Source organism: Hyperoodon ampullatus (assembly GCF_949752795.1).
Source record: "Hyperoodon ampullatus genome assembly, chromosome: 2".
Taxonomy (NCBI): Eukaryota; Metazoa; Chordata; class Mammalia; order Artiodactyla; family Ziphiidae; genus Hyperoodon; species Hyperoodon ampullatus.
Window position 1 is genome coordinate 5,637,024 of NC_136915.1, and position 21,315 is coordinate 5,658,338.

At 60.4% G+C, this 21,315-nt stretch overlaps 1 protein-coding gene across 1 annotated transcript in view; it reads left to right on the forward strand.

Annotated features, from left to right (window-relative positions):
* Positions 1–21,315, forward strand: part of CAMTA1 (calmodulin binding transcription activator 1) — a gene marked incomplete at its 3' end in the record, with an annotated part of 904,685 nt that overhangs the window by 814,652 nt on the left and 68,718 nt on the right. Inside the window, 3 exon segments of the mRNA XM_079696990.1 lie at positions 1,228–3,068; positions 8,633–8,759; positions 14,547–14,681. Of these exon segments, the coding sequence (XP_079553116.1) occupies positions 1,228–3,068; positions 8,633–8,759; positions 14,547–14,681 (2,103 nt within the window).

The following is a 21,315-nucleotide window of genomic DNA, read 5'->3' on the forward strand; positions in this document are numbered from 1 at the left end:
CATCTACCCGTGGCAGATGCCCTCCGGGCCCTGGGATCTCGGGCATCAGCAGCAGGGGCCCAGGTCCCTGGGCCGACACAGGCTTTTCTGGGAGGTCAGCCCTGAGCCAGGGGGACCACTCAAGCTAAACCTCTTGCTTTCACCTGTCTCCTCCAAGAATGTAAAGCGGCCCACATCCTCTGTCCTGATGTGTCTGTGTTTCCGATGATGGTATTTGCTCTTGGAAATGTGATTCTTCACTCCCTAGCTGCCTTAATTAGCTATTTCCATTAGAGGGTCATGTCACTTCACTGCGAAGTCTTCCCATACTTAGGGATCTTGGTGAGTCTGTAACTGGATCAGGGGAGAATTCACCCTTTTATCAAAAGCAGAGTCACCCTTATCAGATGGAATGAAAATTACGCAGGAGTGGAGGCCTGAGGGCAGAGCCCTGAGTGCAACGTGCTCAGAAACGCTCAGAGCCTGAGGTTCTTTCTTCTCTGCCACTGAACTGGGGGTTAGGGCTGGGTCCTTGCTCAGGTCTTTAAAAGGATTTCATCCCACAGAGAGCCAACGATAGGCCCGGGCTAGCTAAATGGAGTTGGGGGGGGGGTGGCCCCAAATACCTTTCTGCCTCTGGAATAAAGTCTAGAACCCTCTTTGGTCCTGGGGCCTAAGAGCTGGTCCAGGGAGAGTACATTGCTCTCTACCCACTGCACCCCCAGCCCCCTACCACCAACCACCGGCTTTCAGTCCCAGAGGGGCTTCCTGGGACACTGTGGCCTGAACAGGCATGAAAAGTTTCGGGGGAGGGGAGAAGGCCCCGGCTACCATCCCAGGCTGAGCCGTTCCAGTGAGTGAGTACGCCTCGGAAGGTGGGAAGGATTTTCCTGGAGTGCGACATTCTCCCCAGCCTCTCCTTCCCCGCCTCCTGTGCACTGGGGCTCTTCAATTACTATTTGAAAACAGCATCAGGGACAAAGCGCCCCAGTCCGGAGGGTGGTTACATAGGGCACCTGAGAACCCGGGGTGGGGTAACAGGACCTGAGTCCCTGAGTGTTTGTCCCACGGCAGCCTCGAGGGGCCAGGGCCAGCCTGGACTCCCAGGCTGGGCTCTGCCAGACCCCGGCGCTCAGGGGCAGGGCCCACTGCAGTCTTAGCTCTGACGCTCTGCGTGTGTGTGTGTGTGTGCACGTGTGCACGTGTGTGCGTGTGCGTGCGCGCGTGTGGCGCTTCTGATCTCCGCAGGAGCGGGCAGCAGCGTGCACCACAAGTGTAACAGCGCCAAACACCGCATCATCTCGCCGAAGGTGGAGCCGCGGACGGGGGGTTACGGGGGCCACGCGGAGGTGCAGCACAACGACGTCTCCGAGGGCAAGCACGAGCACAGCCACGGCAAGGGCTTGAGCCGCGAGAAGAGGAACGGCAAGGTGGCCAAGCCGGTCCTGCTGCACCAAAACAGCACCGAGGTCTCCTCCACCAACCAGGTGGAGGTCCCCGACACCACCCAGAGCTCCCCCGTGTCCATCAGCAGCGGGCTCAACAGCGACCCGGACATGGCGGACAGCCCCGTGGTCACGGGTGTGTCCAGCATGGCGGTGGCCTCCGTGATGGGGAGCTTGTCCCAGAGCGCCACGGTGTTCATGTCCGAGGTCACCAACGAGGCCGTGTACACCATGTCCCCCACCGCAGGCCCCAACCAACACCTCCTGTCGCCCGACGCCTCTCAGGGCCTCGTCCTGGCCGTGAGTTCCGACGGCCACAAGTTCGCCTTCCCTACCACGGGCAGCTCGGAGAGCCTGTCCATGCTGCCCACCAATGTGTCCGAAGAGCTCGTCCTCTCCACCACCCTCGACGGGGGCCGGAAGATTCCAGAAACCACCATGAACTTTGACCCCGACTGTTTCCTCAACAACCCAAAGCAGGGCCAGACGTACGGGGGCGGAGGCCTGAAAGCCGAGATGGTCAGCACCAACATGCGACACTCACCGCCAGTGGAGAGGGGCTTCAGCTTCACCACCGTCCTGACCAAGGAGATTAAGACCGAGGACACTTCCTTCGAGCAGCAGATGGCCAAAGAGGCCTACTCCTCCTCCGCGGCGGCCGCGGCTTCCAGCTCCCTCACCCTGAGCGCGGGCTCCAGCCTCCTGCCGTCGGGCGGCGGCCTGAGCCCCAGCACCACCCTGGAGCAGATGGACTTCAGTGCAATAGACTCCAACAAGGACTACACGTCCAGCTTCAGCCAGACGGGCCCCCACGTCCACCAGACCCCTTCCCCGAGCTTCTTCCTGCAGGACGCCAGCAAGCCCCTCCCCATTGAGCAGAATGCCCACAGCAGCCTGGGTGACTCTGGGGGCACCTTTGTGATGCCCACGGTGAAAACGGAGGCGTCGTCACAGACCAGCTCCTGCAGCGGCCACGTGGAGACACGGATTGAGTCCACTTCTTCCCTCCACCTCATGCAGTTTCAGGCCAATTTCCAGGCCATGGCGGCGGAAGGGGAGGTCACCATGGAGACCTCGCAGGTGGCCGAAGGGGGTGAGGCCCTGATCAAGTCCGGGGAGCTGCAGGCCTGTAGCTCCGAGCACTACCTGCAGCCCGAGCCCACCGGGGTCATCCGCAGCGCCGGTGGCGTCCCCCTCCTCCCGGGCAACGTGGTGCAGGGACTCTACCCCGTGGCCCAGCCCGGCCTGGGCAACGCCTCCAACATGGAGCTCAGCCTGGACCACTTCGACATCTCCTTCGGCAACCAGTTCTCCGACCTGATCAACGACTTCATCTCCGTGGAGGGGGGCAGCGGCACCATCTACGGGCACCAGCTGGTGTCGGGGGATGGCGCAGCACTCTCACAGTCAGAGGACGGGGCCCGTGCCCCCTTCACCCAGGCAGAGATGTGCATCCCCTGCTGCAGCCCCCAGCAGGGGAGCCTGCAGCTGAGCAGCGCCGAGGGCGGGGCCAGCACCATGGCCTACATGCACGTTGCCGAGGTGGTCTCGGCCGCCTCAGCCCCGGGCACCCTGGGCATGCTGCAGCAGAGCGGACGGGTGTTCATGGTGACCGACTACTCGCCAGAGTGGTCTTACCCGGAGGTAAGCTGTCACTGCCGTAGTCTCCCGCACCAGCCTCACCTGCCCACCCGCCAGCACCCAGCAAGGGACGCTCGTTTGCGTGTGGCTGCCCCTCCCTCGAAGCTCTGGACCATGCGGTTGTCCCCTCCCTCCGTCCCCACGGTGCCCGAAATACCCCCATCTCTCTCAAGCGGTGTTCTCAGTCCTCACAGGAGCAAGTAGCTTTAAAATCAGGGGTCTACTCGGAGGCCAGGTGGCCCTCCCAACTCTGCCAGAGCAAAGTTTGCTGTCACCGCTGTCACCTGGCTGATGTCTTAAGATTCCACCTGTTTTGCTTTGCCTTTTTTTTTTTTTTCCGAAAAAGCATCCTAGGGCTGCTGGAAAAAAATTTGGAAATCACCACTATAGACCATCTGTATCCATTGCTTTTGATTTGTTTCACAAAACAAAGCAAAAACAAATTCCCATCAAATTGAGAGGGAGGGTACAGCTTCCAAAGAGTCATCTGTGAGGTTTTGGTGGTATATCCAGCCTCTGCAAAATCAAAGACATCCCCCCACCCCACAGTCTGTCTCACTTCCGGGGGGGGGCGCTGAGATCTGACGTTGAGAATCACTGCTCCAAAGCCCAGGACCGCAGGACGACCCAAGTCTTGCCACGGTGGCCCAGGTGCTTAAGGAAGGAACCTTTGCTTTTTCTCTGAAGTAGAATGGCGTAGGAAGGGGACAGAGTGGCCCGAGCGTTCCCTGACCTCCTGCTGACCAATAGGACATGCTCCCTGACCCCTCCCAGTGCGCCTGCCAGGTGCTTGGAGAGCAGCATACTGGGGCCCAGATTGGCACTTCCTCCCCTGGGAGGTGGCTGCCCACGGCTCCCCTGGCTCCACTGCCACCTTCCCCAGACATGAGGGCAGGGGCTGCTGCCCAAAACACCAAGGGAAGGGTGCTCCTGAGAGACCCTGAAGCTCATGGGGTACCTCAAGGCAGTGATGCAATCCCCGCAGAAGGTCTTCCGACGTGGGCAGAGCAGGGATGCTGGCTAAACCCGTGCACGTTCCAGGCCCAGGCGCTGGCAGGGGCTCCCAGGACGATGCCTGAGTTGGGACAGGGTGAACGGGGTTCCCTGAGAAGTGCAGCATCTCTGAGAGCCCGTGTCGGCTTCCCAGTCTCCCCCAGGCCCTGGTGAAGGGGACACTGAGGCCCAGGGTGAAGGGCATGTCTCAGGGGGCACCCCTGGGTGTCAGTCCTGGCTCTGCTGTGATTTTCCCTCCCTGTGACTCAGTTTGCTCACCTATCAAATGGGGGTGAAAATAGTACTTGCTTCTTGGTAAAGTCTCTGGCCCGTAGTAAGTGATCAATAGTTTATTGTTATGTTATTGGTTATTACTCTGTGGCCATCACAACTCACGGCCCACTGTGCTCCTTTTCGTGTCCTCCTGCCTCGGCCGTGGCGAAGAGGCTGCTCACTGTGTATGAATGCCCCCAGCTCTCAGATGCCACGTCAGCCCAGGTAGTGGCCCCCCCTTGGGACAGGAGCATCCCAGAAATACAGCAGGTGTAAGAGCTGCTGTGCCTGTGCACTGTGTCCTCGGGCAGCAGGCTCATCACAGCTCAGGTGTCCAGAGGTGGCTGCCCTACGTGATGAGGAGCACGGGGCTGGGGCTGGACAGTCTGGATTCAAATCCTGCCCCCCCACTTTACTAGCCGGTGGTGACTTTGGGCAAGGTCGCTGCCTTTCCTGTCTCTAAGACTGGAGCCATGCTAGCGCTTTCCTCACTGGGTTGTCACGACTGAGCCAAGAGCTCCAGCGGCCCTGCCGCTTCCACCCACCTCCAGGAACTCCCCCTGCCCCCACGGACCCCCAAGACTCCAGAAGACTGACTCAGTTTCCTCTTGGTGTGGCTCGCTGTGACCCCATCCCCTGGGGTGAAAGGTCAGCTCAGCCCAGCAGCTGGCTCCCCACGGGGATTAAGAAAGCAAATTAAGAAGGGCTGGGAGGGAGGCCTGGGACTGGGGTTCAAGGACGTCAGAGCTGGGAGTCGGGGCACTGCCTCTCGGGCCTGCCTCCTGGGCCTCAGTGTCCTGATCTGTAAGTGGCTGAGCAGGGGTGGCCTCAAGGCCCTCCAAGTCCTCCGACCTTGGAGATCGGGTCCTTCCTCAGGGTGCTCTGAGGCACCCCGGTGCCCGTGCCCTGCGGCAGGAGGAGCTTTTCATCCCCGGACTCAGCCTGTGAGCTGAGTGCACATCCCCGGGCGGAGGCCCTCCTTCCAGCCCCTGGGACCCGCGGGCACTGGTCAGGGGCTCTTGGCAGGCCTGGCCCTCTCTGTCCTGTATCCGAGCACTGGCCTGCAGATCCCTAAACTGTACCTCGGAGAAAGTCAGTTCAGCAGCTGGCCACGCGAGGGCAGCATGGGAACGAGAAAGGAAAGGTGGCCCGGGCACCTCGCAGAGGGAGCGGCCAGCCCCGCTTTTCCAGAAGCTCTCGGTGCTTCCAGCTACCCAGAAACAAAAGCAGCTCAAATTCAATTTGATTTGGGAAATGCGCAGATGCCACCAGCTGGGCCCTTTGGAGCCCAGCGTGGCTGCTCGGAGAGGCCTCTGTTGAGGCCCCAGCGGCTCTGCCGGCCACTCCCTCCCCGCCGTCCTCCCCAACCCAGTCCAGCAGCAGGGGCCGACCCTCCTGGGTTCTCCCACCAGAGGTAGCATCTTCTCCCCCGTCCTTCCTCTCTCCTCATACCGGCTGGCATGGTACCCTTCGCCCTCTCCCCTTCTCTGCTGGGAAGAAGCCTGCCTGCCACCTGTGTCAGGAGCCCGGGTCTAGCCAGTCGCTCAGCACCCTCACCCAGCTCTAAAATTCGAGGGTGCCCAGGCACTCACTTCGCAGGGATGCTAAGGCCAGGGCCATCTTGCTGCATCTTCTTGAGCATCCCTCCCCCACCACAGGCTGCTCCCGCTTCCCCTCTGCTCTGTCTGCCTCTTCACCTGCGCGCGCGCGCGCGCGCGCGCACACACACACGCACACACACACGCACACACACACACACACACTCCTATGCTGGAGGTGCCCCTGGGCCCCCAGGATCCGCCCTAGGGGCATCAGAAATCCAGGTCCTTTACTCAGGGCTCCCAGGGCACAGAGACCTCAGATAGCATGTGTGGCTGCCTCTCCTCCCCCAAACGCTTCTGCGTCATCTCCCTCCACCGACACCCCTGCCGCACCAGGCACAGGAAGCTGCAATTAGAACTGTCAGGTGCCCGCATCACAGCGATTCAGCACAGCCAGGCCGATGTTGCCATGGAAACCATCTACTGAACTGATGGATGCGGAGCCCCTCCCGCAGCAGTTTCCATGGAGAAGGTCCTGATGTTCTCCAGTAATTTCTGCAGTCCTTTGTTCTTCACAGCAGCCCTGGCTTCATGCTAGCAGCTATTGATTGGGGTTACTGGGGGTTTTTTTTTCTTTCTTTCTTTTTTTCTCACAGAGTAACTGTCTGTGGCCTTTTGAAGACACTGCTCTTTTCCATTGCCCAGGATCCAGGGTGGATCGTGCCCTGAGCTGGCCTCTGGTGCCCCCAGGCATCCCAAAGTCAGGTTCGACCTGTGCCCTATGGTACATCTCCCAGCCAGGAACCCACTCCCAGCCTGTGGGCCCAAGGATGCTGGCTCCAGCCCCGCCACTCTGACAGAACTCCAAATCTCTCTGCGGAGCCATATATCAGAACCAAAGAATGTCAAGGCCAGAGGGTCCCTAAAGTTCAAATGCCACCCAGAGAGGTTGGGCCACTTGCCTGAGGCCACACAGCTACGAGGGGCAGAGGCAGGCCTCCTGCCTTTGGCTCCCGGTCCTGAGCTCTGTCTACTACCCTCCAAACTTTGATTGCCTAGCAGTAAGATGACTTCCCCAGCCATTCCAGGCAGAGGAAGGAAGGCCCATCCAAGAGCACGGGTGGAAGGCCTTCCAGTCTGGGAGAGCCCCTTCCATAGGGGAATCTCCCTTCTGTGCTGGGCTATGAGGGACCCGCTTCCACCTCATCCCTGGAAACACCCCCTCCTACTGCTGATGCCCAAGGCCAGCTCTGGGCCAGGTCTGCTTCCAGGAACGTTGTGTGGAGCCTCAATAGCCAGTCCTGTGTCGAGGCCGGGGTCCCTCCAGAGCACGGATGGGCCAGTGCCAAGGACGGGTCACCCAGGAACAGGTGACTGAGCAGGAGAGAACGTCTCACTGGCATTAGGAGCAGCGGGAGAACTAGGGTCTGGCCTCTCTGGCCTGGAGAAGTGGGGGAAGGAGGGCCTCAGGCCGCACTCCTCACCCCCTCCACCGCCCCCCCCCCCCAGTCTCCAGGAGGCGCGCCGCTCGACCTTCTCCTGCCTGGACACTAGGTGGTGCTCTCCACCCTGTCCTGGGCAGAGCTTGGCCCCCTGCCGGGAGGAGACTGGAGCCCGCGGAGGACCAGGAGAGCCAGAGGACAGCCGGCCCACCCTCTGCGCCCCCAGGGCGGGCCTCCCCGACTCGGTTACCCGGCCTTCCCCTCAGCTGTCTGAGCTCTGAGTAGGGCACCTACACCTCTTTACCCACATCAGGCAGGACAGGCTGCTATTAATCACTAAGCTCGGACAACAGACAGGACTGCCCGGGGCACCGAGACATAAGGCCACCCTCCGTGCTCTGTGGCTGCCCTGGCTGGTTCCAGCCGGAGGTCAGGGAGCGCCTGTACCCTTCGGGTGCCGTCCTGCGCCTGGGCGCCTCGGGGGTCCGTGGGGGCAGGGCCGTCTCCCCGTGAGCTGAGCCCCACCCCCGCATCCCCCTTTCCCCCACTCCCCCGCTCTCGCCCTGTGGGAGCAGCTGCAGCCCAGCCAGGCTGCAAGCACATCCGTGCCTGTGTGTACTGTGTCTGTACACAGTGAGGGGGCCATCTGGCCGCCATGGCAACCTCTGAGCCCCTCCAACTCTGAGCCTTCCTTCCAGTTTTCTGTTCTGCTTTCTTTCTCATCACCTTCTTCACCCAGCCCCGCTTCGCAGCCTCCTCCCCTGGCTGTCCCCACCACACCCTGGGCATCCCGGGTCTCCCCTCATCTCCCCGCCAGGACGTCCAGTCCCTGGAGGCCACTAAGATGCTTAAGCCCATTTCCGTAGCTCAGAGTTCACACAATCTGTCCACAAGCAAATGACAGAGAAAGACCCTTCCCTCCCCTCCACTTCCTCTCCGGGGTCCCCCCCACCGGCCAGTTCTCAGGTGCATCCTGGGGGGAAAGGCTTGAAAAACTCTGTGCTCCCTTCTGCCTGGAGCTGAAAGTTCCACTTCCAGGAGGGGGTCAGGGATCCGAACTGTTGGCCCCCGTGCTGGGTGCCAGCTGAGGAAGGCAAGGAGCATCTGGGGGCCCCTGAGACAGCCAGGGGAGGAGGGCTGGGGCCCTTCCTCACGCCACAGTCCTGAAACACTGGTTCTCAAAAGTAGGGCTTACGGGAATCGGCAGTCTGCATTTTCCACAAGCACATGGGCTGGGGGTGCAGCCACGGGGGCCTGTGTCCCTCATCCCTCCCTCTGGGGCTGACCCCCGCCCCCCGCTGGTCTCTGTTCCCTCCAGGGAGGAGTGAAGGTTCTCATCACAGGCCCGTGGCAGGAAGCCAGCAGTAATTACAGCTGCCTGTTCGACCAGATCTCAGTGCCTGCGTCCTTGATCCAGCCCGGGGTGCTCCGCTGCTACTGCCCAGGTGAGAGGCCGCCTCCCGGCAGAGGCCGCGGGGCCCCAGAGCGCTGGACTCCGAGTCTGCCTGGAGGGGGTGACCTGGAGCAAGTTGTGTCATTACTCTGGGCCTCGGTTTCCTCCACGGTGAAGGAGTGGGTCCCGGATCAGCTATCGTAATGGCATCTGTTCTGGACTCATGGACCCCTTAGCATGATAGATGGGGACACAGTGAGCTTGGCTGGGTTTTGAAGAGAACCTGATGGAGGACTGCTCAGACAACCAGTGAGCCAGGGTGACACACCCAGGACTGGTCACAGCAGGAAACTCTAATCACCCTCCACCTGAAGGGTTACAGGAGCTGGTGAGAGCCAGGCGGGCGGAAGGGCCCCAAAAGGAGCTGCGTCTGGGGTCGGGGCCACAAGGCCGTCCTCTCTCCCCACCACCCATGCCTCGCACAGCTGAAGCCACACAGAAGTCCCGAGAACAAGAGGGCCCAGGCCATGCGGCCCACGGGGCCAGTCCCCTGTGGCACAGAGCGGGTCAGAGAGGGATGGAGAAGGCCCGGCAGACCGCAGGGGAGGGGGCATCAAACTGAGAATAACCCACACAAACCCCTTTGAGAGGTTGGTGGCGCCAGCCACCCCGTGGCCAGAAGAAGGCACAGGCACATCATCTCCTTTCGCTTTCAGGGACCGGAGGCCCCGGGGGCCGTCCCCGTGGCTCTGACCTTCTCCCTATCACTCGGGTGGGGCTCATCATTGTCCACGTAGCTTGGTGTCCCTGTCTGGTCAACTTGCCCTTGACCTCTGACCATTACCTCCTCCCCACTGGCCTGTTGGCTCCACGAGGACAGGGTCTGTGTCTTTCTTGGTCACCACGTGTCCCCCAGGGCTCGAAAAGTGCCTGACACATCCCCCAAAGGGGGTGTATGTTCATGAAGGAATCCGCTCATGTTCTCTGTTCCCTGGGTTGGTGCTGGGAGGACCCCTTGACTGGCCCCTCACAAGCATCATTAGTTCCAGGGACGACCCGTCCAGCTGGCCCAGATGATGGACGGAAAGGCAGACGAGGAGGCGGGTGGGGAGGGCGGAGGGTCCCACTCCGTGTTATCTGCAGCCTACAAAAAGGAGAGAGACAGAGAGCGAGAGAACGCTCCCCGTGGAGGACCAGGGGTGGGGAAGAGAAGTGGGGCCGGGGTCCCCAGGGCAGGAGTACAGCTGGCCCGTGCCAGGGGCCTGGTTCACCCGGGGTGGTCCAGCTTGAACCTCCAGCCACCCGAGCTGTCTGCCTCACCCAGCACCATCCCCCTAGCCTGGGGCTCCCGAGCTGACATGGAACATTCTTCTCTCTCTCTCTCTCTCTCTCTCTCTCTCTCTCTCTCTCTCTCTCTCCATCTCCGCACGCAGCCCACCGGAGCAGAATGCCGCTGCTCCAGGGCTGGGCTCACATACTCAGCTTCCGCTTGAACGCAGCGGCCTCTGCACCGCAAACATCCCAGGGAGCCAGGGCTGGTGCCTGTGGTGGCCTCCTCTGCGGGCCCTGCCCCCACCAGCGGCCTGGCTGGCTCCCACTCATCTCCCCCTGCTCCCAGGCTCCCAGCAGCCTTCCTGGGGCTGGAGCGCAGCCATCCTGACGCCAGCCAGGCTGGGTCAGCCTATCACAGCTCGGGGCTGCGTGCGGCTAACACAGCCCCCCACCTCCACTGGTGAGGGAGGGGGAGGGGCAGCGTGTTCTTAACTATCCGCTTATCACCTGCTGCTGGAAAGGGACTGGCCCAGCCTATAAATAGATGCCGCTTCCTGTACCTGGTTCTTGCCTGGCTGAAGACCCAGACCTTGCCTGTCCTGAGTTATCTGACCCCTCCAAAAAAAATTAAAAAGATTGGCCTTTGCATGCCATCTGGATGGTGTCCCAGGCCAGGACCTGGCAAATCCTGGGTGCTGGAGCAGTCACATCATGCACATCCCAGATCAGCCAGTTACCGTCGGGTGACTTGAGCCCGGAGGTTGACTGCTCTAAGTTCCCATTTCTACATCTGTAAAAACCACCGGCCAGATGGGCAAGGAGCTGAGATGAGGGCAGGTCCAGGAAGCTCCTGGCTTAGATGCTCAATTCATGAAGCTGCTCATGAGTGAGGCCTTGCTCTTTCTGTCCTGGTTGGGGGGCGGGGAGTTGGGAGTGGGGTCCAGGGCTGTTTAGGTATCAGCAGGCAGTTCTCCTGGTCCCAGTGCTGGCAGGAGAGTCTGCCCAGGTCACTATGCCTCCTAGTGGTTTAGGCTCCCCTAACATCTTGCATCTTGGACCCAGAGAGGCTCAGGCAGCCTGTGGACTGGGGGCCCCGCCCTGTTCCACCCCTAACCACAAAGAGGGGGGGTCCCTTTTGGACATCCTTGTTTTGAGGCCCAAACTAAAACATGTCACTCAGTAAGACAGCACTGGGTGCTGCATGCATTCGTTCATTTCTTCATTCGTCAAGTAGTTTGCCAGGCACCGGTAGGCGCCTGGAGTGGACCCAGCCCCTAACTCTAACCTTGACCGCAAGGAGCTCTCAGTCCAGGAAGGAGCTGGTCATGCAAACAAGCCGCACCCTGGGGGACAATGCTGGCTGCTCAGGGACCTCTTCCCTGGGTCTCCCAATGCCTTGGAGAACCTGGAGCTGATCTTAAAGAAAGGACACTTGAAGCCAGAACCAAACTGGCCTCACCTAAAAGAAGGGCTCAGAGGCCTGGGAGCACAAGCCAGGTCACCTGAGGAGCTAGAATGACATGGTCTTGAAGAGGGGGCACAGGGGGTGCACATGGCCCCTGCCCACCGGCCTGGTGCACATGCCCAGGCAAAACAGGTGGGGAGACTCGACCCTGACCAAGAACATGGTTCTGGGTGGCTCCCCCTCCATCGCTGGCCGCAGAAGACACACAGGCATGGAAACTGCCTCTTGCAAGATTCCAGTAGTGTTCCAAGGTCAGGAGGGAGAAAACCAAGTCAAGCCACTGAGCTCTGGTGAAGAAGTGGTTAAGGAGGACTTGGGATTTAGGAAAGGCAACCTGGTCTTGGGAGAAGATGGAGGAAGCCCCTCAACAAAAAGACTTTGTTCTGGGGCTTCTGGACAGCCCCACGCTGGATTCCTTGGAGTCACCAAAGGCAAAAGATGAAATTCAAAATGAGATGAGCAAGTGCACTGCATTCTGAAGCAATTCACTCGACAAACAGGTATTGAGGGACCATAACAGGCCAGGCACTGACCTTGGCCCTGGGCATAAAGAGGCGATCAGGACAGACTGGCTCCCAGCTCTCACAGAGCTTCCATTCCACTGTAGGAGAGGAAAAAACAAACAAGGAAACAAAGAAATAACCAAGATCGCTGGAGAAAACACTAGAAGATGGTAATGTGATAAGGTAACTTGGGAAAGGGGACGTTCCTTTGGACAGATCCTCTCACAGGCTGGGACATTAGGCTGCAACCTGAATGATGAGATGGAGCTGGTCATGGGAAGAATGGGAGGAAAACATCCGGCAGGGGGCAAAGGAAGTGCAAAGGCCCTGAGGCAGGAACAGGTTTGGTAAGTTGAAGAAATATAAAGGTGGGGTGAGTTGGAGATGGCCAGGTTGGAGAAGATGGCAGAGAACACATCATGTCCATCCTTCTAAGTCATAAGAAGGAGTCTGATTAGGTTGTACTTGCAATGGAAGCCATTAGTCCTAAGTGGGGAGTGGCTTGATCTAAATTATGTCTTTCAAAGATGAATCTGGGTGTGTGGGAGAACGGATTGTAGGAGGGAAGAAAGAAGCAGGGACACCAGAGGAAGCGGCAGAGTGGTAATCTTTCCCGATTTAAGGAGGAGGGCTCCCTTGGGCAACACACTCCCACTGATTTCCTGTGGAGGCTTTGGAGTGTGCCCCCCCACCCTAACACCATCCCAGCAGAACAGGTAGGTCTCAGGTGTGCTGAGGGTGCCCTGGGCAGGAGGCTAATGCAGGAGTCCAGGCATCTAGGCAAGACATGATGGCAGCTTGGGTACCGTGGTGGCCATCAGGATGGAGAGAAATGGACCCAGGACTTGCTGATGGACTGAACGCAGGGCAGGGAACGTGAGTCCAGGAAACGTCCTGGGTGACAGGCCTGCATGCGCCGGGCTGCTGGGCTGGGACCCAGGAGACCATGACGGGTCCTCTTCACTCTGTCTCTCTGGGGAAGGATGGGATGCCTTTGGATCTGCCACCATTCCGGCGTCACGGCAGGTTGTACATGTGCCAGGAGACGGTGGAAGATGAGCGGCAGGCGAGGAGGACCCTCCAGCTGGAACGTCTGGTACAGAGAAGGCTTGAGCTCCCCAGGGGCCAGCGAGAGGCAGCAGACTTGCCCAGAGGAGTTCGCTGACGCCCTGCCCTCCTGTTGGTAAACCAGGCAAACCTCCCGGGAAGGCGAGTGACCACGAGCTTGGAGATCTGCCTGGGGACGCCATCAGAGCCTAGGGAGGTCTGGACTTGGCTGGGGCCCCCTGCCCAGAGAGGCGCGGCGGGAGCTCCAGTGGTACCCCAGCCACCATGGAGCCAGCTTGTGATCTGGAGCCGAGGGACCACACCAGGGTGGAAAGCACAGGGAAAAAAAAACACACTGGGGCTTCCCTGGTGGCGCAGTGGTGGAGAGTCCGCCTGCCGATGCAGGGGACACGGGTTCGTGCCCCGGTCCGGGAAGATCCCACATGCCGCGGAGCGGCTGGGCCCGTGAGCCATGGCCGCTGAGCCTGCGCGTCTGGAGCCTGTGCTCCGCAACGGGAGAGGCCACAACAGTGAGAGGCCCGCGTACCGCAAAAACAAACAAACAAACAAACAAACAAACAAAAACACACTGGTCATCTTGGGGCAACGACTTCCTGAAGACCTGCTCTGGGGACCATTGCGTAACACATACACCTGGGATGGAGAGAGGCCACACCTCAATGAGTTGGTTTTCCCGTGGGCCGCGAGGGCTGCATCAGAAGACCTCAGAGGGAAGCCAGAGCCCTGGCTCTGCCCTGGGGAGCAGCTGACTTGGACGGCTTCCTCCAGTCTAAGCTTCGGGAAACCAAGAGCCCAAACCGTAACACGATCCCCGGGTGCGTCCTCCCTGGAAATGTGTCCTGGGGAGGCCCTGGGCGCTGGTTCCAGAAAAGCAGGGCAGAGAGCACAGAACCCTGCTGTCTACCGGAGGCTGAGGCCCGGCGGGGCGGAGCAGCCTGCATACACCCACCGGCCCCCAAGACTTCAAAAGCAGCCTCAACCCCCAGAAATGAAGCAGGTCTCTCTGCCACAGGTAGGCTCTCCTCTTGGGAACAGTGAGAATGTCCCCTACGTCACTCAACCAATAGCTTTCATTGAGCCCCGTGTCGGGGTCAGAGCAGCTCACGAGGCCCAGAAGGGCCGGTCTTCCCGAAGCTTGACGTCCAGGCGTCGGGGGGAGACGCAAGGTTTACGCCAGCCTCCAGCCCAGCACCACTGGGCTCAGAGTAACAGCCACAGCCGAAGCTTTTGCCTTCATCAGGGATGCAGAAGAACTTCTGAAAATACACAGAAGGCCATGCTAAGTGAGTCAGGACAAGCTTGCAGGAAAAGGCGAAACAGAGAAATAAGCACAAAGGAGTCCAAAGCAAATGCTGCACCTAAATGCCCTCCCCCCTCATTCTGACCTTGAGGAATGAGCAAGCCCAGGCAGGGCTAATCCATGAAGGGCAATGGGGAGAGGGTCCTCCTGGGCCTTGGGTGGGTACATGAGGCTGGAGTGTGCCCATGCCCCGCCCCCTCCCTCCCTGACAGCTCTTTCTTTTGCTTTCAGCCCATGACACTGGTCTTGTGACCCTACAAGTTGCCTTCAACAACCAGATCATCTCCAACTCGGTGGTGTTTGAGTACAAAGCTCGGGCCCTGCCCACACTCCCATCCTCCCAGCACGATTGGCTGTCACTGGACGGTAAGAACAGCGCTCGGGTCACCTTGCCAGGCCCCAAGGGAGAGGGACACTTGGGAACCCTGTGTGCAAGGTGTGAAAAAGGAGGAAGCATCCAGGTTTCCTAACTTCTGCTGCTCAGGGTGCAAGTCGCACCTCGAGAGGACCGGCTGGTCCCCACCCTCAATCTCGGTCTTTCCCTGGGACAGAGTGAATAGGCGAGCTTGGACCCAGGGCTTCCCAGGACGTCTGAGTGGCCAGACAAGCCCCTGAGCTGCTGAGAGGCCCCTCTCCGGTCAGACCTGGGGCAGCAGGGTCCAGGCATCCTCTGCTGCCCCACCCCCAGCCACAGGGCAGTTTCTAGAAGCAGAGGGAGCTCCTGGAGGCCATCACCAAGCCCTGAGCCTCTCAGAGGCAACAGCAATGGGCGAGGCTGGGGGAAGGCAGCCCAGGCTGGGCTTCTTTCTGATTCCAAGGCCTGGACTTCAAGGCTGTGTGTTGAGTGCTTCTGCCTTTTAGGGACCGTGAGCCACACCTTCTCATGGAAGCCCTCCCCCACCCAGCTGAGGGCGGAGGGCCAGGGAGCCCCCAGAGGCTCCAAGGCAGGGGGCAGGACGTGATGGCCAAGGATGCTTCTCTGAGAGCCGCTGGCCTGCTGCACGGGGGTGCTGAGCGGTGGCTGCTCCCCCTGGGGCGCCAGAGGCTCTGCAGAGAAAAGTTGCAGAGGCTGCTCTTCCATGCCCGGGCATGCCCAGGGGAAGCCCCAGAGTTGGCCTGGGGGGCTGAGCTGATGGTCTGCTCTGGGCACCGAGACAGGGTGGAGGGATGGCTTACACCCGCCCTTAGCATCAGGGCAGCCTCAGAGGTGCCTGTCTGTGGGGTACCTTGCTAGAGACCTTGCCGGCCCAAGGTGTTGGGCCTCAGCTAAGCTGACCCAGGCCCTCTGTGGGGGTCAGTTCCTTAAGCTCCCCTCCCCCCATCCTCAGCAGCCCTTTGCCTTCTCCGCTCTCAGACCTCCCCTTGCTGCTGCTCGCTGGAGGCTCTCTGGGCTTGGCCACATGCCTTAGGCAGCTTTCCTGGGCCACCCAGTGTGTAAATCTCTGCCTCATCCCAGCCCCGGCCCCAGCAGTGACAGGGTGGCTGGCAGCCGCCCTGGCCACTGAACCCTCTGAGCTGTTCCCAGAGGTGGTTTTGGATCAGCAGGCGTCTGCACCCTGGCAGTGGCTGCCTGGGAGCGCCAGGCTGGCCTTGGCAGCCACCCTGGCCGAGGCTGAAGCCAGCCGGCGCTGTGACGATGACCTGCAGGATGTAACAGAGAAGGGCAGGGTGACCAGGGGCTCCCGTGCAGGAAATCCGGTTTCAGTTTTGCAGAACAAATGGGAAAGGGAACAGGGAACTCTGCAGAGCCCTGGCTCTCCCTCAGTGGCCAGGTCACTTCACCAGGGTGCACTGCAGGATGCAGGGACCAGTCAGTGTCGGACCTGCCTGGAAGATGGAGCCCTTCAGAAAGCCAAGTCTAGCCAGGCAGTGCCTTGCCTCGGAGCACAGGAAACATCAGCCGTCCCCCCGGAAGCCCAGAGGGCAGGCTGTACCAGGAGGTTGCCGGCAGGAGAGGATGCTATGACAGAGATAGCCACGTTAACTGCTTCATGACAAGCACGTCCCTGAGTCCTCGGCCAAGCAGGACACCTGCTCCCCAGCAGCCCCCTCTGCCGGGACTTGGAGCTCTGAGCTCCATAGGCCTCCAGTTGAAATAAGCACCCCCCCAGCCCCTGGCAGAATATACAGGAGAGATGACAGGAGTTGGGGAAGGGACAAGGCAGGGCCACCCCCCTACAGAGAGCTGATGGGGGCCCCGAAGGACCCCATGAATCTCTTTCCTTTGGGGCTTGGCCAGGCATCCTTTCAATAGTGGGAGGGGAAGGGGGGCCAGGGCAGAGGAAACGTGAGACGCCCACCCTGCCAAGGTGTAAGAGTAAAACTACCCTCTCCTTGTTGTTTTCCATCCCCCCTACCCGCCCCCAAAAATGAGTACAAGTGACTTATCTACCCAAGGATCATTTTCGCAGCATTTCACCAGCCTGATACACAATAACGGTGCCGGGGGGGGGGGGGGGGGGAGCAGAACCGCAGCCGCAGCGCCAGGGTCATAATCCTCCCAGTGCAAAGGGGACAGCTGGGACGGCCCAGAGGGTGGAGGTCCCCGGGCTCGGGCCAACCCTGTGGCCTGGCAGTGAAGAAGTGTGTCGAAGAAGATGCTGCAGCGACCAGGCGGTCAGAAGCCTTCCTCTCCTCTCCCCTCTCCTCCGCGGCTCCTTCCCTCTGCCCCTCCCGCCCCCAAGGTTACGGGGCAAATTCTCTATTAGAGCCTCGGGGACGTGGAGGTGCGCGCGCTGCGGCCAGGGGGAGGGGCGGCGGTGGAACAGGAGGGGGCGAGGGGACAGCAGCGCCGAGCGAACTGGGGCGCGGCGGCCGGGCGGCGCGCGTGCACACACAGACACACACGCGCGCATGCACACGCGCGCACACGCACGCTTGCACGCCCGGCGCAGCTGCAGTGCAGGGGCCCTGCGCGGAGCGCTGGGCAGGTTGCGCCCGCGCCCGCCCCACGGACTGCGGCACGGCTCGGCCCTCCCCAGCCCAGGGGAGAGAACGGGGACGTGCCGCCAGGGCTGCGCGCTCTCGCGCCGGCGGCCGCCTCCCGCTGCGCGCGCTCCTGGCCCGCCCCACTCCACCCGCGTCCGTCGCCCTGCTTGCCATCCTGGGGGCGCTCTTTGCTCCTCCCTCCATCCCAGAGGGGGAGAAATGTTTGGGAAGAGATTTCAGCTTTCATTTGTTTAAAAAAATGGATTTGTTTGCCAGACTAAAGGCTGGGTGGGGCACGCGGAATCGAATCCGCGCGCGCAGCAGCAGCCGCGGTGGCGCAGCCTTTGTCTGAGCAGCCTGGCCGGGCGGGAGGCGATCTTCCCCGCGGAGGGTCATGGGCGCAGGGGCCCCGTGTCCCCAAAATCTCAGTTGGACACAGCCATCCAGGCGGAGACAAGCATGGAAACGGGGGAGGAGGGAGAACAGGGAGGAGGGGACGCTGGCGTCGGCATCTACCCGCTCCAGGCCGACTTTGGGGGGAGCACAGTCCTCTGGGTCTCGGGAGCTGCAGCGCTTCTCCCAAACTTAGGGGACTTGCCCACCCTCCCCAGCCCCTGCACTGTGACCTCTAGAGGACACAGACCCTACAGGCTGGCAGATTGCGGGCCACAGTACCTGTTTATGTTATGAAGGATTGAATGCATGAGTGACTAAGTGCCCACAGGACACATCAAGAGATCTTCATCCAGCCCAGTGTTCAAGAAGGCTTCCAGGAGGAAGTGACTTCCACTGAGACCTCCAGCCTGAGCAGGCATCAGCCAGGCTGAGAGGGATGGGAAGGAGTATCCCAGGCAGGGGGCGCGGCAAGGGCCCCAGGCTGTGGAAGAGCTGCTTCCTTTAGCCAAGGGGCTCTGGGAACTACCAGCTTCACCATTTCTTCCCCCAGAGGTCCAGATTCAGAACAGATTTCCCCCGGCCTCTTGCATCAGGACCCCAGAGTGGTCCGGGGTGGGTCAGCTGTGCCTTTGGGGCGCAATGGGACCTCTTCCAGGCAAGAGGCAGTCAAGCAGCCAGTTTACCCCGGGACCGTTTTCTGAGGGCCTCTGGGAAATGTCCCTTCTGCCTGCCAGGGGTCCTGTGGACACAAACAGCCAGGGCTGTGCTGAGCGAGGGGAGGCTGTGCTGTGTGTTTAGATGGCCTCGCCTGGGCCTGTGTTTGCAAAAGGAATAAACCCAGGCCACCTGACCCTGCGGCTCTGGAGCAAGAGGGTGGGGCGCACATCTGGCCAAGGGCACTAGGACACCTTTAAGAGATCCCTGTCCCTGGAAGAAAGGTGAGTGGAACTTCTGAGTGCCTGGTTCTTTCCCTTGCAACCAGCTGATGCTCCCCAAGGCCTCGGCCCACCCCTACCCAGCTGGGCCCCTCTCCAAACCGGACTAAGCCGCTTATTCTTAGACTCTATTTTCAACTGCCTCTCCGGCAGCTGAGCCTCCTGCCTGAGTGAGAGGATTGGTGCAATGCACGGATGCAGCTTTCTCGGGCTCAGCCAGCCAGCCACCTAGGCAGGTCTCCTGCCACCCTCGGGTAGGGGAGGGACCTTGTAATCTCAGGCAGAGGGAGGGGGCAGGAACTCACGTCTCACCGTCCAGGCACCTGCTTCGGCATATGAAGCCTTGGGGCAGGGCGGATGCCCCCGGCAGCCTGCCCTCCAGCTCACCGGGGCCAGAGGAGGGTATCTGGCAAGCCAGCCTCTGAGGCAGCCTGGCTCCGGGTTAGAGGTGTGGGAAGGTGGGAGCCTTGCCCCCTGTAAGGAGGTGGAGAGAAGGAAACGCAAGATTTGGCCTCCTGGCTTGGCCTTCTGTGACCAAGGCTTCTGTGCTAATAGATGGGAGACGTGTCTCTGGGATGGTCCCCAGCTCTGTCCCCTCCCCCCCGCCTCCCAGCTGCCTGTCCCTGGCATGTGGCCATGCTTCTGCCAGCCTCTCCCCCCGCCGGCTGGTTTCTAATAGCAGCCTCCAACCACCAGCAGTGGAAGACCACACACTGAGCCAGAGCCCAGGGGCAGCAGGAGGGGCCACTCCAGCTGTGAGAATGGCCCCTGGGAAGCTTCTGGCTGCTTCCCCCCTCCAGTGAGGACACTCCAGGGCTTTCAGATGAGTGCACCTTGCTGGCTCCTCCTAGCCTGGCTCCCTCCATCCTGCAGATCCCCCAGCCCGCCAGCCAGTCCCCCCCACTCTGGGCTCGTGATGAACTGTCCACATGGGAGAACATCGACAGAGCCAGACAGAAAGTGTATCACTTTTACCAGAGAGTGTGGGAAGAGGAGCAAATGTTAAGTCGTAATGAATTTTAAATGCCACTGTTTTACTGAAACAAATACAGTTTGTTTCGTGGGGTAGAATACAAACTTCAGGAGAGTTTTTTAGATCAGACACAGAGCATCCGTGAATGGTCTTGACTTTGGAGAGTGCCTTGAACCACAGGCAAAGTCAGTGCCCCGAGGGTCCACGCCCTCCTGCCTCTGGGAGCACTTTGAAGAAGCTTCAGAAACTTGGACGCAGGGGTCTTCTCTGTAAGTAAGAAGGGGCACTGTGCAGAATCTTCTGGCGTTCCCCTAGAGTGGGGTCTGGGGCACACTCCAGTGGGTTAACTCATGGGTGTCTGGGTACTTCTTTACATAGCGGGGACCTAAGAGAGAAGTCGGTAGTGGCAGAAACTGGTTGGAGCCAGTCTTATACTCGGGACGTGTAGCTGAGTAGCAGGAAGCGCCTCCGGTCTGAGCTGCAGCTACCCAGCCAGGGCCTCGCTCCAAAGCACAAGCTCCCTCTTCATGGTCAGTGTCTCTGTGCTCTGTGGGGTCCACGTCCTTACAGATGGGGCTGGGTGTCCTTAGCCCTCCTTAGGCAGAAACCAAGGGGCCTGGTGCTCAGATGCCTCCCAGAGGCGTGATCTCCTGCTGCTTGCGGCTGGGGCCACACCGAATGGATCTGGGTGGCAGGGATGGGTCACCTTGAGGCTGGGCCTCACCTGCCTCCTTGCATCAGTGACAAATGGTGCCCTGCCGAGAAACGGCAAGCCCAGCATCTGCAGAGGCCGAGGAGACAGCCCTTGGTTCCTCATCTTGGCTATTGGGGCAGGTAGCAAAGTGAAAACCAGCGGGCGAAGACCCTGAGCTCCAGCAGATGGGGCCACTCCTGCGGGGGCAGCTTCCGGCCACCGGGGTGGGGGGGGGGCAGGTGGCTTATCCTGAGGCGCGAAGGTGGGAGGCTCAGACCCTCCCATGGTCAATATCAACCAACTTATCCTTGACCGTTGCATGAGTTTCCTGGCAGCTCTAGAGGCTGGAAGTTCTAGAGGCCCCGGTGCTGGCAGGCCCATGCTCCCTCTGAAGGCTCTAAGGGAGAATCCTCTTGCCTCTTCCACCTTCCGGGGGCCGCTGGCAACCCTTGGCGCTCCTTGGCAACCCTTGGCGCTCCTTGGCTGGTGGCAACATAACTCCAGCCTCTGCCTCCGTCATCACATGGCATCTTCCTTCTCTGTGTGTCTCTGTGTCTCTGTTTTCTCTTCTTACAAGGACACGGGTCATTGGATTAGGGCCCCACCCAATCCAATGAATTCATCTTAAACTAGTTACATCTGTAATTAACTAATTACCAAGACCCTATTTCCAAATAAGGTCACGTTCTGAGGCAGAGGGAGAAGAGAGGCCCCGGAGAGCGCAGGCTACGTGAACGTTAACAGAACATTCCAGAAGGAGGAGCTGGTGATGGAGACTGAAAAGGAGCAGTGGGGGTAGTCAGAGGGACACAGAAGAGGGTGGGGTCTCAGAGCCTAGGGTCAGGGGGCTTCACAAGGCGAGGAGGTGGTCCCTGGGGTCCGAGGTGCTGGAAATCATCCAGTGGATTAAAGACCCGGCAGGCCCTGGGACGCCGTCCCCAGGCCCCTCCCTTCTCCCTCTGCCCACTCCCCGTGAGGGCTTAGCCGCACCCAGGACCCTCTGTACCGCCTGTAAAGGTAAAGGTGCACTGATACGTCCACCTTCGTGCCTCTTCTCAGATCCAGAACCTTCCA